We start from the raw sequence: 17,879 nt of genomic DNA on the forward strand, positions 1-17,879 counted from the left end.
AAAATATGGAGTCATTAACATAAAATCCGATATTTTTAGTAATTTATATCTGTATGACAACTCTTGGAACAATCAGTCAATTTTATATCAGCCAACTTAATATGTTCAATAAACATACAATAATGTACACACATGTACAATTCTTACAAAACAGCAACTTGATTAAGAAACTGCAGAGATGTAATTCCAGGTCTTCAATTTACAACTGTGTTGCTGCCTATAACAGACAAGTATGCTGTTGTTGCTCCTTAACATCATTTAAAAGCCTTGTTCCAAACGTATTGCAGTGCGATTTTGTTTTGTTAAGGCATTTGAACTTTTCACCTATAGAGCTGTTCTCTTGAACTGTAACATATGAAAATGCACATTTCCAACATTTCAGGGAAGTGCTAAAATAAATAAATTGTATTTGGAGAAGCTTTGGTTAATACCTCTGGTATAAGGTTGGAATTAAACTGGATAGTAAGCCATGATACACCATGGATGCCACTCAATAGGTGAATGTGTCTGTCAGACCAGGGTGCATTATATTCATAGGTAAAGTTAGACGAGCATGTGGTGGTGCAGTGATGAACAATAAACTGACAATAAACTGAAAATAAAAGTCTTTAGGACTATACCACGAATACAGACAGTACTTTAGACCTGCCTCTGGCTGCCACAGACAGGGTTATGAGTTTGTTTCTGGGCATATAAAGACAACATTATAGACCAATGTCTGGTTTTATATGAATGGGATTGTAGGCCTATCTGGCTGTATCCAGGCAAGAATAAAGGCCTATTTCTATGTGTACACCCACAGGACTGCAGGCCCATCTAATATGTGTACACAGACAGGAATGTAGGCCCATCTGAAGTGTGCGCACAGACAGGACTGCAGGCCCATCTGAAGTGTGCGCACAGACAGGACTGCAGGCCCACCTGAGGAGTACACACACACAGGACTGCAGGCCCATCTAATATGTGTATATGGATGGGCAGGTGCAGGACTTCAGCAGATGGACGGCTCCTCCACAGCCCGGGCTCCTTCGGTCACAGCTTTCACACACTTGGCCATGGTCTGGGAGGCCCTGCTGATGGGATCTGAGCCAGGCAGAGAGGGGAACAGTTGAGCACCCACAGTACACCTGGCGACTGGAGCTTGAGATAATCTGGGTCTATTAGGTCCCTCAGTCACAGTAATCGTGTCTCATGTCCAGAGCTGTGCCATGCTCCCTCCATTTTGGCCAGAACCCCCAGGTTATGCTGACACCATGTCTCTGTGGTCTGAGGGCCCAGAGACACTGTGGGAACTTAACAGTGGGAGAATGAAGCGTGCGTGTGATTCAATTTGAAATGGTGGCATCTCCCCCTAGGACGCCATACAAGAGTACAACTGGTCCCCTGGGATGAGCATCTGGATCTTTTGCTTAGTGAGCCAATCGTGTCTCTTGAGAGGAGTTCAGACCATGCACACTCAGTCAGGGGAGGAGCACTATTTTATTAATAAATGTGGGTATTTATTATTTATTGTATACTATTCTGCAGAATAAATTTCCCCATGAGCATAGTAAAGACTAACTAATTAACTGCACAGACTTACCTGTCATGTAGAAGTCTTTCACTGTGAGCTGTGGTGGGATCAGAGGCTCGGCCAAGAGGGCCTGTTTCACAGTCTGAGACAGAAAAAATTTAACTCAGGATGAGTGAGTGGACTCGATGACCACAAAACCGCAAGCTTCTTCCTCCTTAATGACCATAAAGCAGCAAGCCCGTTCTCGTTTAATGACCATAACATGGCAGGCTTCCCTCTGAAGAGACCTGGAGGAACATATGTGGCCTTAAAAACACCAGTTCTAAACTTTTACTAAAATTTAATTCTGCTTATCAGTAGACTATTTCAGTGCTCTTAAAATCAAATGAATATCATCATTCACAACAACAGAAAATGTATTTGTATAGGGCAATGACCCCGTCAATGGTAGCAAATATGCACCTTAGTCTTGGAATGTATATTCAGAAGAGTACACCACTTTTGGCCCAGAAAACTAAATTATTCACTATTCAGCCTTTAAAATTCAGCAGTTTAAACCCAGGGTGCAGAGGGTAAAGGAAAGTGGAGTATGGCTCTTGCCTTGGACAACTCCTTAGCCTGTTTGAAGAAACTGGCCTCTTCCACATCATCGTAACGCACCAGGTTTGGTGACACCTCCGCCATCCGATCACGCACCTCATCCACGGTGTCATAGGGCAGTGTCACTCCAGCCAGCTGTGAACACACTCCTGTTACAAAAGAACACTCAAACACATACCATCCTGAGCACTCACACACTTACCACCCTGAGCCCTCAAACACCACCGAGCCCTCAAACACCACCCTGAGCCCTCACACACTTACTACCCTAAGCCCTCACACAATTACCACCCTGAGCCCTCACACACTTACTACCCTAAGCCCTCACACAATTACCACCCTGAGCCCTCACACACACATACCATCCTGAGTCCTCAAACACCACCCTGAGCCCTCACACACTTACTACCCTAAGCCCTCACACACTTACCACCCTGAGTCCTCACACACTTACCACCCTGAGCCCTCACACACTTACCACCCTGAGCCCTCACACACTTACCACCCTGAGCCCTCACACACTTACCACCGAGTCCTCACACACTTACCACCCTGAGCCCTCACACACCACCCCGAGCCCTCACACACTTACCACCGAGTCCTCACACACTTACCACCCTGAGCCCTCACACACCACCCTGAGCACTCACACACTTACCACCCTGAGCCCTCACACACTTACCACCGAGTCCTCACACACTTACCACCCTGAGCCCTCACACACTTACCATCCTGAGTCCTCACACACCACCCTGAGCCCTCACACACTTACCACCCTGAGCCCTCACACACTTACCACCCTGAGCCCTCACACACTTACCACCGAGTCCTCACACACTTACCACCCTGAGCCCTCACACACACATACCATCCTGAGTCCTCAAACACCACCCTGAGGCCTCACACTCTTACCACCCTGAGTCCTCACACACCACCCAGAGGCCTCACACACTTACCACCCTGAGTCCTCACACACTTACCACCCTGAGCCCTCACACACCACCCTGAGCCCTCACACACTTACCACCCTGAACCCTCACACTCTTACCATCCTGAGCACTCACACACTATAAAGCAGTAGTGTGGGAAAATTATGAGGGATATGGGGCAGTAGTGTGGGGTATAAAACAGTAGTATAGGGTAATGGTGTAGGGTATGGGGCAGTACTGTGGGTTATGGGACAGTAGTGTGGGGTATGCTGTACCTCTGAAATGGCTCTAATTATTTTCCAGTCCTCCCTGGCCATATCCGGTGCCGTCACTGCCACCCTGGTCTGCTGGGCACGGCCCTCCGTGTTGACGTAGGTGCCACACTTCTCTGTGTACGCTGCGCCAGGCAGGATGATGTCCGCCATGATTGCCCCAGTGTCTCCATGGTGCCCTGGGAGTGGCAGGAACAACGTGGTACACAGTTACTGTACAACATGGGCTCCTCACACCACTCTTCTGGTTCCTCCAGAAGTGGGATCTAAGCAACAGCTTGGATATGACCAAGCCATGCATCCTATTGGAATTATGTTTGTAAAACAAAGGCTAAACAGAAACCCCCACAAAAACACTTATTGTGACTGACCTTTATCAGAGTGACTAACCCTGGGCTGACTGGCTTTGGTAGCAGTGCTGACTGGCTCTAGTAGCAGTGTTGAATGTGCCTGGTATCAGTGCTGACCGGCTCTAGTGTCAGTGCTGACTGTCCCTGGTATCAGTGCTGACCGGCTCTAGTGTCAGTGCTGACTGTCCCTGGTATCAGTGCTGACCGGCTCTAGTGTCAGTGCTGACTGTCCCTGGTATCAGTGCTGACCGGCTCTAGTGTCAGTGCTGACTGGCTCTAGTACCAGTGCTGACTGGCTCTAGTGGCAGACATTACTGACCTTGGTAGATGACCAGGCTGTCCTTTGGCAGGTCCTGGCGGGCCACACAGCCAGCGTCGGCCCCCAGCAGGAACAGCACCTTGGGCGGGTTCCCGCGGACGGTGTCCACCCCGGGCCTATAGCCCAAATCCAGCGCTGCCACCTGGCTGGCCGCCCTGCGGACAGAGGCACAGGAAGCAGGAGAGCCGCTTTAGAAAAACCCCCACGGAACGAAACTCTGGCTCAAACGGGACATGCAGGAATCCCGGCGCGGGGGCTCGGGTCGTTTACTCCAGCTGTGCACACAGGAGCAGGTGAGGGCGCCTGCCGGAGGCGTGATCTCGGCCGTGTGATGTGATACTGCAACGTCTGCGCCTTTCAGCTGGTCCCGTTTCTATTCTGCCCTGGTGCAGCTCCATTCTCTCCCTTTGAACCGGTTATTTGCACTGAGGTGTGGAGTTTCGTTCCATCTGTGGTCAGCTGTACAAACATTTAACTCTGGAGCAAAATTTGTCCGGATGTGTGTGTGCGCCTGGCACGTTCTTTTATGTGTCTGTGAGTGTGCGCGTGCGTGCATGTGTATGTAGAGGCACAGGGCCACTTCAAAAACTCACCTGTGCAGCACGTTCAGAACCTTCCAGGTGTCCCCCGCCCCGCTGCTGCTGCGGGCGCTGTGCGCGATGGCCGCCACGGTCGAGTGCAGTGCGGCTCTGTCCTCACGCTGCAGACACGCGCTGCCCACCACCACCACCGGCCGCTCGGCCTGAGCCAGCGCCTGGGGACGAGCCACACTACTTTGAGTGCACTGCTGAGGATGACCCACACTGCTGTGAGTGCACTGCTGAGGATGACCCACACTGCTGTGAGTGCACTGCTGAGGATGACCCACACTGCTGTGAGTGCACTGCTGAGGATGACCCACACTGCCGTCTGCACACGCTCACTGTGGGAGCACTACTGAGGATGACCACACTGCTGAGGTTGACCCACACTGCCGTCTGCACACGCTCACTGTGGGAGCACTACTGAGGATGACCACACTGCTGAGGATGACCCACACTGCTGTAGGCACATGCTCACTGTGGGAGCACTGCTCTCTGCACATGCTCATTGTGAGGGCACTACTGAGGATGACATGCGCTAGCTGGCTGAAGGGGACACATGTTACCTGATCAGGGGAACATCTCATATTGGGCCCCGCCACCCCAGAAAATCCTATGTTCCAATATTTTTTGGAGGGCCCCTGTCAGTCAGGCCCCTTGGAATTGTCCTAAGTCCCCCGCCCCCCCTTACAGCACCCTTGTACCTGCCTGAGAGGGACAAGTGTTACTCTGTTAAATGAGACGGAGGTTACGGGGCTAAAAGTGAGAGGAGGTACCTTGCTGAAGGGGTGTGTCCCAGATGCAATCTCCTGCAGCACCTGCGCAGACTCCCCAAGATGCTCATAGCTGTAGCTCAGGTCCACTTCCCGCCCAACCAGCGCCACCTGCAGTTCATTGTGGAGCCAGCTGTGTGTGCGATGACAGAGAGAGAGAGGTCAATATTTAATGAATAAGCATATTTCTGAAATGTTGTTATGTCAAAACAAACCCTTAAGTCTGTATCTGACTGCTCTAACACAAGCAGCCAGCCATTGTTCTGGTGATCAGATGCATAATAATGATCTGAAAAGTGTACGTATGGATATATCCACAAATTAACTTTTTAAAGTGCTAAGATTCCTCCCACATGTCAATTCTTATATGAATGCAATAGTACCATAGCTATTACCCATGTTTACCACCTCCTTACAATAGTTGTTTTACTAATGTGTGTTATTGTGGTGACAATCTAGTCCGTTATACAGGCTGTCAGGTTGCTGTGCATGTATCACTCTCAGTACTAGGACCAGCAGAGGGCGCTATGTAATATGGGAATTCTTGTAGAACTTTTGGTAATTTGCATTCTCCCAATATGTCAGAATCATCAGTTGCATTTTGGATCTCATTTGAATCTTGATGCAACAATTTCCACTGAGGTCAGAACTTGTATAAGGCACCTTTACATAACTTGTATGTAATTCCTATATATAAGAAACGCAAAACAGGAATGAAGTTTTCTTTCATTACACAAGGACTATGATATAGAATTTTTAAGAAGTGCAGTAATTCAACATTTATTTTTGTGAAGAGACTGCCTGTAATGTGAGTGACCGCGCCAGCTCTTTCCTAGCTCCGCCCACCTCTTCCTGATGCGTGCGTTGAAGAGCGGCGCCTCGTACCGCGGATTGGTCCCCACCAGCAGCAGCAGGTCGGCCTCCTCGATGCCGCTGATGCGCGTGTTCAGCAGGTAGTTTGAGCGCAGGTCAGCACTGGAGAGACGGGAGCCCAGGTGAGTGCTGTTCTACTGCCTCTGCTGCTCCCGCCTGACCCTGGCCCCGCCCATCAAACTCCTGCCCCTTCTTCTGGCTCCACCCCCTTTCCCTGTGAACCCCGCCCAGCCCGGCACGGCCTCACCCAGCCCCCCCTCACCCAGCCCCAGCCATGGGGAAGAGCTCCTCGGTGCAGAGGCTGTCGCTGTTGAGCCGGTTCAGCAGGTCCTTTAGGGAGATGAGGGCCTCGGCATCCACCAGACCCCCGGCGATGGCGGCTATGTCCTTCCCCTGCGCCCCCTGGAGCTGGAACAGAGAACAGCGGCGGGTGACACGCCCGTACCTCTGTGCCACGAGGCTAAGCAGGTACTGAGGGCCGCAGTTAGGCCTGTAGCATGAGGGCGAGAGGCCCGCAGTGCAGACCTGGGTAACGTCGGGTCAGAAACACAGGCTCCTGAGATTTCCCCTGGTGCCACGGCTCTTAACCGAACGCCAGCTCATTAACACGCCACGACCCGCCCACAAACCAGCATCCCGAGCGACTGGATTTCAGGAACAGAAATGTGACACTGAAAACGTTTGTGATGAGGAAGCCTCTGCTCTGTGGCTCCTGGCCCTAATGGCAGCTCAGTCCCCCCCCCCCCCCGCATGGCTCATCTCACAGGCACGTACCGCTCCAGCGACCCGCGTCAGGGCGTCCTCCCAGGAACTGGGCGTCAGCTGCCCTGAGGCGCCTTTCACCATGGGCTGCGTGAGTCTCTGCCGCTTCAATCCGTCATACGCAAACCTGCGGTCAAGAGGAGAGTGTGGTCAGTGTTAAACCTGCGGTCAAGAGGAGTGTGCGGTCAGTGTTAAACCTGCGGTCAAGAGGAGTGTGCGGTCAGTGTTAAACCTGCGGTCAAGAGGAGTGTGCGGTCAGTGTTAAACCTGCGGTCAAGAGGAGTGTGCGGTCAGTGTTAAACCTGCGGTCAAGAGGAGTGTGCGGTCAGTGTTAAACCTGCGGTCAAGAGGAGTGTGCGGTCAGTGTTAAACCTGCGGTCAAGAGGAGTGTGCGGTCAGTGTTAAACCTGCGGTCAAGAGGAGAGTGTGGTCAGTCTTTCAGTTATAAACCTGTAGTCAGGAGGAGAACGTGGTTACTGTTGTTTTAAATCTTCAGTCAGGAGGAGAGCAGGGTCAGCGTGTTATAAACCTGGTTTCTGGAAAATACGGTCACTGTTTGTTTTAAACCTGTGGTCAGACGAAGAGTGTGGTCAGTCTGATAAAAAACCTGCAGTCAGGGGCAGTTTGGTGAGAGCTGAAACAGAGACAGGTGGGCAGGTGGGCGGGGCATGAGCAGCGGGGGGAGGTGGGGGGGGGGGGTTTAGGCTCACCTGGTCTTGTCAGAGATCCACTCCTCATTCACATCCTCGTTAAGGCGTGGCAGGATCCTCATGACCTCCCCACCCAGCGTGCTGACCACAATGTTGCTGCCCACTGCGTCCAGCACGTCAATGGATTCAGTCTCCCTGCGGGTACGCAACCCTCCGTGTTCACACACTCTAACGTAATGTGCTACTATGTAGCACTGTATTATGTAGTGTTGGGCAGTGCTGAGTAGTATTATGCAGAGCTATGTAGTGTTGAGTAGTATTATGCAGTGCTATGTAGTGTTGTGTAGTGCTGAGTAGTATTATGCAGAGCCATGTAGTGTTGAGTACTATTATGCAATGCTATATAGTGTTGTGCAGTGCTATGTAGTGTTGGACAGTGCTGAGTAGTATTATGCAGAGCTATGTAGTGTTGAGTAGTATTATGCAGTGCTATGTAGTGTTGGACAGTGCTGAGTAGTATTATGCAGAGCTATGTAGTGCTGAGTAGTATTATGCAGTGCTATGTAGTGCTGAGTAGTATTATGCAATGCTATATAGTGTTGTGCAGTGCTATGTAGTGTTGTGTACTTTCTTACTGCAGAGCCGTAAGTACCTGGTCTCCCAGGGGCGAGCGGTGAAGGCGTAAGGCTTTGAGGTCAGTGCTCCCACGGGACAGATGTCAATCACATTCCCTGACAGCTCAGACATGAACATTTTTTCCACGTAGGTGCCCACCAGCATGCCATTACCCCTGCCAGTGGTGCCCAGGTCTTCCACACCCGCAATCTCAGTGGCAAAGCTGCAACAGAGAGATGCCACTGAAATCCTGCCTTTTAAAACCCAGTGGAGTGTGCACTTGCTCAGCAGTGAGCTGGTCCCTGTATAGTGTGCACTTGCTCAGCAGTGAGCTGGTCCCTATGGAGTGTGCACTAGCTCAGCAGTGAGCTGGTCCCTATGGAGTGTGCATTAGCTCACCAGTGAGCTGGTTCCTGTATACTGTGCACTCACTCAGCAGCGAGCTGGTCCCTGTATACTGTGCACTCACTCAGCAGCGAGCTGGTCCCTGTATACTGTGCACTCACTCAGCAGCGAGCTGGTCCCTGTATACTGTGCACTCACTCAGCAGCGAGCTGGTCCCTGTATAGTGTACACTAGCTCAGCAGTGAGCTGGTCCCTATGGAGTGTGCACTAGCTCAGCAGTGAGCTGGTCCCTATGGAGTGTGCATTAGCTCACCAGTGAGCTGGTTCCTGTATACTGTGCACTCACTCAGCAGCGAGCTGGTCCCTGTATACTGTGCACTCACTCAGCAGCGAGCTGGTCCCTGTATAGTGTACACTAGCTCAGCAGTGAGCTGGTCCCTGTATAGTGTACACTAGCTCAGCAGCGAGCTGGTTCCTGTATAGTGTACACTAGCTCAGCAGCGAGCTGGTTCCTGTATAGTGTACACTAGCTCAGCAGTGAGCTGGTCCCTGTATAGTGTACACTAGCTCAGCAGTGAGCTGGTCCCTGTATAGTGTACACTAGCTCAGCAGCGAGCTGGTCCCTGTATACTGTGCACTCGCTCAGCAGCGAGCTGGTCCCTGTATAGTGTACACTAGCTCAGCAGCGAGCTGGTCCCTGTATACTGTGCACTCACTCAGCAGCGAGCTGGTCCCTGTATAGTGTACACTAGCTCAGCAGTGAGCTGGTCCCTGTATAGTGTACACTAGCTCAGCAGTGAGCTGGTCCCTGTATAGTATACACTAGCTCAGCAGCGAGCTGGTCCCTGTATAGTGTACACTCGCTCAGCAGTGAGCTGGTCCCTGTATAGTGTACACTCGCTCAGCAGTGAGCTGGTCCCTGTATAGTGTACACTAGCTCAGCAGTGAGCTGGTCCCTGTATAGTATACACTAGCTCAGCAGCGAGCTGGTCCCTGTATAGTGTGCACTAGCTCAGCAGCGAGCTGGTCCCTGTATAGTGTACACTAGCTCAGCAGTGAGCTGGTCCCTGTATAGTATACACTAGCTCAGCAGCGAGCTGGTCCCTGTATAGTGTACACTAGCTCAGCAGTGAGCTGGTCCCAGTATAGTGTACACTAGCTCAGCAGTGTGTGCAGTGGTGCTCGACCCGGCTCACCGGATGCAGCGAGTGCAGTGGATGCAGCGAGTCATTATGGTCTTGACGAGCGGGCCGATGTTCTTGTCCTCCACAGCTCTCTTGTCCCCAGTGAAGCGGCTCCTGTCGCTGCCGAACATCATGGACTGGTCCTGTGCACAGCGGCAGCTCGACTCAACCGTGATATGAAGCATTTTAGGATGCCAAACAGCACATTTGACCATCTGTTTGGCATGATTGCCCTTTTTTGGGGTTTCTTGAGCAGAAGCATGTGGCTTAGGTCACCGTCACATCATTTATTTAGTCTCCATCACCTTTTATCACATCTTCTCTTTATCGATATGACACCTTTTCCACCTCGACCAAGCATGAAAACGTTTTTCGCAATATTTTGGTGTTTTTAAAAAATATATATTTCAGGTTCCACTCAGGTTTACTTATGCACAAATTTAAAATTTGCATTGCAACAGTTGATGGAAACCCCACTAGTGACAGAATAAGTATCAGATCATGCCCAGCCCAACTAAGTCCTAGTATTAACCAAGCCAAGCCCTACTTAGCTTCACTACTAATCACGACCAGGCTGTTTAGCTTCAGTACGTACTAACCAAGCCCAGCCCGTAGTAGAAGAGCATTGGGATCGTACGGCCGCTAATTCAGTTCACCTGCAGGTCACACTCTCCACCTTGGTCACAGATTGGGCAGTCCAGAGGATGATTGGCCAGCAGGAATTCCATCACGCCTTCTCTGCCAGAACAGAAAATACTCTATTCCTATTTTGTTTCTCGTGAACCCTTCCATTGTGTTTTATTAAATGAACTTTCACAGAAAGCAGAAGTTAAAGCACAGGTGAGAGACAGGGGGCCCTACCTGGCCTTCCTGGTTTTCTCAGAGTTGGTCAGAATGTTCCAGCCTTTCATCACAGGCATGGCACAAGCAGCCACGGGCTGGAAGAGAGCACGCGTTCCCCCTCCTCATCATTCACTGGAAATAACTCAACAACCGTGATGAAAACACCAAAAGGCAGAATTTGGTTACTTTTTTTCCATCTAGTGGTATCAATTGGGTACTGCAGTTACTTTGGGGAAACTGCTGAGTCATTTGGTAAAGTGAGTTAACCAGAGGGACAACAACTCCACTGTTCCATGGGCTGCTAATCACAGTCAAATAAGAGGATTTGTGTTGATGCACAGTTCACTTAGAGCACACACACACACACACACACACACGCAGACATACATGCAGACATACGCACATGCACATACACGCAGACATACATGCAGACATACGCACACGCACATACACACACACACCACCCACCCACCCACTCAGCATGCCATACAGTGTTGAGGGAGTCATGTAATCCCAGGCTGGTTTACCCGGCCGCAGATGTTGGCATACCTTGGGTGACGTCTCAATCTCCACCAGACACATGCGGCAGTTCCCTGCCACAGACAGGCGCTCGTGGTAACAGAAGCGGGGTATCTGCACCCCAACCTTCTCACAAGCCTGCACAGGCACAAAGGACGGCAGCCATTTCACTGCAGGGAAGACCTTTAAACATCATACTGTTTATGCATTTTAAAGGTTTAAATGCTTCTCAAAACCTATTTTTTCCACATTTATTTTCACAAGTTTTGCCACTCATTTGAACTTCTGAAAAAGAAAAGTGCAAACCTGTAAAAAATTTTCACTTTTATTATGATTTATGATGATGATCGTTCTTATTATTAATTCTAACTTAAAAGTCAGTGTAAGGTTTATGCTGATCACCTGTAGCACTGTGGTACCTGGCTCCACCATGACAGGTTTCCCATCCACAAACACCTCCAGCAGGTTGCTGGCAGCTCGGGCAGCTGTGGCAGCTGTGCGGACTGAAGGAACAGGAAACACAAAGTCTTTCACACTGTCTGCCAAATGGCTCTTCCTGCTCTCAGATTCAGTACTCCTGCGACCCTGACTCAGCATGTGACCGCACACATCTGGAACTCTGACCCGGCCAATCTCGTAGCAGACGCTGGAATTATTTGGAGGCCAGTATCTCTCACCCTTGCACCATTCCCTAACTTCTAATGGGCTCAAAACCAGGCCTTGGCATAGATTACCATCTGTGCTCTTGCAGTGTGCTATGCTATCCTCTTCTAGGAAATGCACAGAACTGCCATTGATCCGCACCATGATAACAAACGTGAGGGGTGGAGGAAGAAAACGTAAATATAAGTATATAAGTAATGTACACAAATTCCAAAGTTATCCCGGTAGTATTTACCATTACAGGTGAGAGCCACGCCACCCTTTGACTGTACCACCCAAGCCAGCGCTCGGCCAGCCACTGGCAAACGCTGCATGACACTGGGAGAAAAACACAAGGAAAAAAGTAATACAAACGATAGAGTTAATCCCACGTGCATAAAATCAGTTCAGCATATTGTTTCATTTGACACGGCACCAGCCTAACTCAGAAGGCACTGCAGTGCAACTACAGCGGCTTCCTTTTGTGCCAAAGGCAGATAATACTATGTAGACATATACACTGTTCAGCTAGTAAAATTGTTGAAACCACATTAAGAACTCCGTGAACACATTTTAGGGAGGGCTGTATCTGTTTCTGGATTTCTAGCCAACTTCTGTACTTAATTATTACAATCATTTCGTAACGGACATTTTAGCTGCATTTCTTGATAGGTTCATGAATGACAGCTGAAGAATTCCTGTGTCAAAAAATGAAACATCTAATTTTGGTCTAAACTATGACATACATGACATGCATTCAGCCGATTGGCTAATTTGGCCAGTGTAACTAGTGACAACGAAAATCGGCATACACACCGGCCAAGCAAGCAGGAAAGGAATTGGTCTCCCCCTGTCTTAGAATAATGTAACTGTTCTCAAACTCGAATCTCGAGACCATGTGTATGCCAGGTTTTGTTTCAGCCAATCTCTACCTAAATTAATGCAGTTGAATACGTATTAATGCAGTTGAATAAGTTCTTTCATGTGTTTTTCCTAAAATGTATTCTCCCAAATGTGGTTTGGTTCATTATCATTCGCATCGAATTCGTGATCTACCAAATGGTTAGCTTTAGTGGCCAAGAGTCCACATTTTCACATTTTCAGTAAAAATATTTTTACCCCTTTATATGTACTGCGTGTAGCCTATATAGCATAATAAGGGCGATGTGATATGGAAATTTTATTTTTCCCAGCATACATAGCTATTTCTGACATAATGTGTCTCAACAAGGGAAAATAATCCCTCAAAATTTTAAACGCGTATAATTTAAAAAGTTTGCTAAAATTCTGGTATTGCAGTTGTGGCTGGTCCCGCAGGACCGAGTTGGAGAAACATTGGGCTAACCATCTGTGATGGTACCGGTTGGTTACCTAGTGTCAACGAACAAACTGGTGATATAATTTATACATTCCTGCAATTCTTGCTAGCTTCCGATTGTTTTGTTTTGTAAATGTTTGTTGTACTTTTGACAACACGCTGCTAGTTAACCGGATAACCATATTTGCTTGTGTTTGATAATTGGCAACAAATTACTTTACACTAAAACTATAGATTACATCAATTTAATCTCATGCAACTACAAAAATACATTAATGTAATTCGTCTGGGGTTAAACCCTGAAACAAAGTTAGAAAGCCAAGAACACAGATTCGGCATACGTTTCCCCCTAACTTTCCCCTACGAGCGCATCTAAAATCGAATATTTAACTAATGTTACTAATTAATTTACTTAATAATTAATAAATAAAAACTACCGGCAACATGCGTCGCTAATAATAGTTTTCATTCACCGGTATGTCACTTGTAAGTATAATTAATACGGAACTTAAGAAAAATTAAAATATACCCATCAGATGAAACGGACTTTACCTTGTTATTTTTTGCTCCAATACCAGAACAGTTTAACTGTGGCGCACACAATTATTACGATATCTACTTCGTAAATCTCCGTTCATAACGACGGAAATGTCCGATTAGCGAACACCGTCGACATCGACGTACGTGCTTTAAAATATCTGTGAAATTTATCTCAAATAAAATATGACAATATTACGATTAGGCTTATTTACTATACAGAACCATAAACATAGTAACGTTTGACTTTTTGTTAACATATTAACTAACATATTTTATAATAACCTTTCACCCCATTACCTCACTTGTACCAAACACGAAGGCCAATCAGAGAAGAATATGTTAAGTTTGAAAAGAAGTCGGGCTTTGCTTTCATTGAAACTTTTCGATGTATATTGACATAATAATTAATTATCATATGTTAAATGGATTTATTTATGCAAAGACCTTTGAGGACGTCGTACATTACATTTTAACTTAAAAGGGTTGTTGATACATTTAAACTGTAAAATATATCATTAAATACCATCGATTCTGTTCAAATATTTAATTATCTTCTTTCCCCTGATGTCTTGCATATAAAATTTCCATGCAAAAATCCCAACATTTTCTTGTTTCTCCCGTTACGTAGTTAATTGTCTAACAATACATTCGCTAAACCTTGTTTTAAGCACGAAAACAACACCAGCAATCCACGTAGGCCTGCATCTCAAAATCATTACGCCTTATCGGGATTAATTATTTGGTTGGCAGATTGGCACACCACATAATCAGGCAATTTCCGACATCACAGACCTAAACCGTATGTAAGTTTATTGATATTATTATTTTCGATTGGCTATTATGAATCTGCGGCGTGATACAGGTTGTGGATAAAAGAGGAGGAGCTTGCAGTCGTCATCGGTATAAATTGTCTTGCTCCACCGTCGTTCTTTCCTTGTCCCTTCCTGCGATCTTGAGGAGTGTTGGTTGACACGTGGTCTGCATCAGTTAAAACAAAATGGGCTTCGGAGATCTGAAAACCCCATCTGGACTTAAAGTCTTGAATGACTTTTTGGCCGACAAAAGTTATATTGAAGGGTGGGTATCGTTGCTTAAAATATTTATGTTCGCTAGGCTGTGGTTAGTGCAGTAAGAATGCATGGTGAGGAAGCTTGAGTTTGCTGACGTATTAGCATATTAGCTTCCAGTTCTTAGGTCTGTGTTTTGTATGTATACTCGATACCTGGCTAGTTAGGAACGTGTCATGAATAACTGGCCCATCCTTCCGAACATCCTTAAAATTATTTAATGCATATCAGTTTAACATTAATGCATTTCCTGCTAATTTGATAGCGGCGCTGTCTCGAGGCCCAACAGGCCTGAAATCTAGCGTGTTCTTTCCAAGCTGCGCTAACGTTATAGCTACCAAAGTTACAGTTCGGAATTTTCGTACATTTTCCGAACCGATCTGACCTTTCTATTTAAATTGAATGCAACTTGTATTACACCATATGCTTTCGTATTCTTACGCTATGAGCGTTTGGCATGAACTACTTGACTATGCTGTATGTGTGACAGTGTAGCATTTAGCTAGCAAATTGGTACAGACTCGCACATGGAAATGAATACGTTTTCAGTCCTATAACCTAATCAGAATGGGTTCTAGTCCTTTCTACGCCAAGCTACAATTTCAGTAGGTAGCTACAGTTTAAATATGCGGATATCATTTAATTGTTCGTTTGACATTACGGTGTCACTTAGTATATGTTCATTTATTTTTTTCTTTCCCTGTCAGAATTGCGTGTGGTGTCCGTTTCTCGCTGATCTGCTGGTTTTTGGCAGGTATGTGCCGTCCCAGGCAGATATTGCTGTTTTTGATGCCCTCTCTGGTGCCCCCTCTGCAGACCTCTGCCATGCCCTGCGCTGGTACAACCACATTAAGTCCTACCAGAAGGAGAAGTCCAGGTGCGTACTGCCTACAGTGACCCAAACCTCTGGTTATAATTGCGTTGGGCTGAGTGATGATTCTTTTCACCATCTTTCGCCTGAATGTGTGATGCACACCCTTAACACTCTGATCAGCCCAGGGTGTGCTCTGCTGCAGCTGCCTGTGCTGTGCTCTGGTCCTGACTGCCCCCTCTCTCCCCCACAGCCTTCCTGGGGTGAAGAAGGCTCTCGTACAGTACGGCCCTGCGGGAATGGAGGATGCCACAGAATACAAAGACGACGATGACGACGACGACATCGATCTGTTCGGCTCTGACGATGAGGAGGTTAGCAGCTTTGGGGAGCCGGGGTATATGGCCGTACTCCAGATTCACTCAACCTCGTTTGTGTCTGCTACTCTACAGGGATGCGATTGTTCCTTATTGCTCCTGATTAATCAGGAAGTGCTGATTTTTTCAGTCCCCAAATTTCTCGGCCAGAGGCATTGGACTTCAAGAGCCTTTGCGCTCTATGGAATTAGCAGCTGATTCTGTGTGTGTTTGGCACCGAAGCTGAATACTAGTAGCCCCCATAGGGCTTTACAGTCTCAATATCCATAACCTGATTAATTGGGGGGGAAAAAAACAGGAATGATCGCCTACCTGATTTCGCACTTGAGATGTGTTAATCCACACAGTGGCTGTGTGATGCTTGTTATCGGTGCTCCTCAGATTGTCTGTGGAGAAGATGAGTGTGACGAGCCGACTTCACATGTAAAGATCTGAGCCTGGCTTTGATTTTCAACTGCGTTGTGTGTGTGTGTGTGTGCATGTGTGGCTGGCTGGTTAAATGAGGATTTAATTCACCATCTTTCGACTGATGTTGTGATGGATTCTTATTCTTCTGATTTCGAACCAGCAGTCGGCGCTGCACCACTGTTGCCTCTTTTCCCATTCCTCCCATAATGCCTCGGTGTTTCCACAGGAGAGCGCAGAAGCCAAGAGGCTGAAGGATGAGAGACTGGCTGCGTACAACGAAAAGAAGTCCAAAAGTAGGTTGAGTGCACGTTTAAAACCATGTACTCTCGAGTTTACAGTGACTTGCTGTCAGCTGGTGCTATGATGATCCTTTCACCATCTTTCGGCTGAGTTGTGATGGACACTTATTTGAATCTGATCGCCAGCAGCACTGAAGTGTCACATTTGTTTACCATGTTTTCTGTTCCTGATTGTGCTGTAAATGAGTGAGAGCTGAAGGCCTGGATGCCTCCCAAGCGCTGCTTCTGGGCGCTCACGCTCGGTATTCTCCTCCGCCCACAGAGCCAGCGCTCATCGCAAAGTCGTCCATCCTGCTGGACGTGAAGCCGTGGGACGACGAGACGGACATGGCCAAGCTGGAGGAGTGTGTGAGGAGCGTCCACATGGACGGGCTGCTGTGGGGGTCCTGTAAGTGTGCTGTGTGTGTGTGCATCAGTCAGAATGGCTTAAAATGGGCTAATTTTTGCTTGCCTTATGAGCTGAAGCAAAACCTTGCCTTCCTGCGCTAGAGAAAAAGGTCAATAATTTCATTCCCATTTAAATGTCAATACCAAGTATTGTTACTAGGTTGGGTTCAGCTTTGCCAAGTTTTATAGAAAATTTCAGGTATTGTGACTGGACCCAGAAATGTGTGTTTTCCCCTCCAGCCAAGCTGGTCCCTGTGGGCTATGGCATCAAGAAGCTGCAGATCCAGTGTGTTGTGGAGGATGACAAGGTTGGGACTGACCAGCTGGAGGAGCAGATCACCGCCTTCGATGACTATGTCCAGTCCATGGATGTTGCTGCCTTCAACAAGATCTAACCAACCCCGCTGCTGTCATGCAATAAAAGCACTTAAAATGCAAAATTCTCTCTCGGGTGGGCTTTTTTTGGGAGGGGGGGGTAGTTGAAGTGGTGGATGTAGGAATTGTTGGTTTGATAGTTAACCAATCTTGGTAAGTTAAGGTTGTTAAACTGCCATAATTGTTTTAATTGGATGGATTACTTTATGGAGTTTAACAAAAAGTTGGCCCTGGCAATGGGCCCCTTCCAATCACTTATTTTACCTCCTGGCATCCCCACGTCATTTCCTTGCCCCTTGGCTCCTCTGAATGGAGGACGCAAAGATGAGACGTGAGTATAGAGCAATCGGGAACCGTGTATTGGGCAAATTAAGTGTGCTTGTTGGGCTGAGCGTCTGTTTGAAACCAAATCAATTACAATTACAGGTGGATTTATCATTTATACATCTCTCGTTCCAAAAAATTTCAGCCGAGGATGCACTTCCTTGCTGAAGTATCCTTCGGTGGCCTCCTAGCTCCAAGGAGTG

General features: G+C 47.7%; 2 protein-coding genes across 7 annotated transcripts; one reads left to right on the plus strand and one right to left on the minus strand.

Moving 5' to 3' along the window:
- Positions 1–25: 25 nt before the first annotated feature.
- LOC118214085 (NADH-ubiquinone oxidoreductase 75 kDa subunit, mitochondrial-like) lies at positions 26–13,855 on the minus strand. 5 transcript variants are annotated; one of them, XM_035393589.1, is made up of 19 exons: positions 12,587–12,699; positions 12,027–12,109; positions 11,548–11,631; positions 11,159–11,266; positions 10,628–10,704; positions 10,423–10,504; positions 9,779–9,909; positions 8,275–8,460; positions 7,683–7,817; positions 6,985–7,099; positions 6,473–6,618; positions 6,184–6,312; positions 5,341–5,470; positions 4,577–4,737; positions 3,984–4,138; positions 3,318–3,493; positions 2,114–2,248; positions 1,583–1,655; positions 26–1,083 (listed from the first exon to the last, which is right to left on the minus strand). In XM_035393589.1, exons 1-19 carry the CDS (start codon positions 12,666–12,668, stop codon positions 992–994), a joined length of 2,280 nt encoding a protein of 759 aa, XP_035249480.1. In that variant the 5' UTR covers positions 12,669–12,699; the 3' UTR covers positions 26–991. The 5 variants fall into 5 exon arrangements, with proteins under 5 accessions (XP_035249480.1, XP_035249484.1, XP_035249481.1 ...); XM_035393593.1 differs by lacking the exon at positions 12,587–12,699 and adding an exon at positions 13,641–13,855 and having other exon boundaries at positions 992–1,083; XM_035393590.1 differs by lacking the exon at positions 12,587–12,699 and adding an exon at positions 13,641–13,855 and having other exon boundaries at positions 992–1,083; positions 11,531–11,631.
- A 688-nt stretch (positions 13,856–14,543) lies between these two features.
- Positions 14,544–17,417, plus strand: eef1b2 (eukaryotic translation elongation factor 1 beta 2). Of its 2 annotated transcripts, none has more exons than XM_035394670.1 (6): positions 14,544–14,705; positions 15,450–15,572; positions 15,760–15,880; positions 16,518–16,584; positions 16,853–16,978; positions 17,218–17,417. In XM_035394670.1, the coding sequence occupies exons 1-6, from the start codon at positions 14,626–14,628 to the stop codon at positions 17,370–17,372; spliced, it is 672 nt and encodes a 223-aa protein (XP_035250561.1). In that variant the 5' UTR covers positions 14,544–14,625; the 3' UTR covers positions 17,373–17,417. The 2 variants fall into 2 exon arrangements, with proteins under 2 accessions (XP_035250561.1, XP_035250563.1); XM_035394672.1 differs by having other exon boundaries at positions 14,554–14,705; positions 15,512–15,572.
- The last annotated feature ends 462 nt before the right edge of the window (positions 17,418–17,879 follow it).

This window comes from Anguilla anguilla, chromosome 15, assembly GCF_013347855.1.
Source record: "Anguilla anguilla isolate fAngAng1 chromosome 15, fAngAng1.pri, whole genome shotgun sequence".
Classification (NCBI taxonomy): domain Eukaryota; kingdom Metazoa; phylum Chordata; class Actinopteri; order Anguilliformes; family Anguillidae; genus Anguilla; species Anguilla anguilla.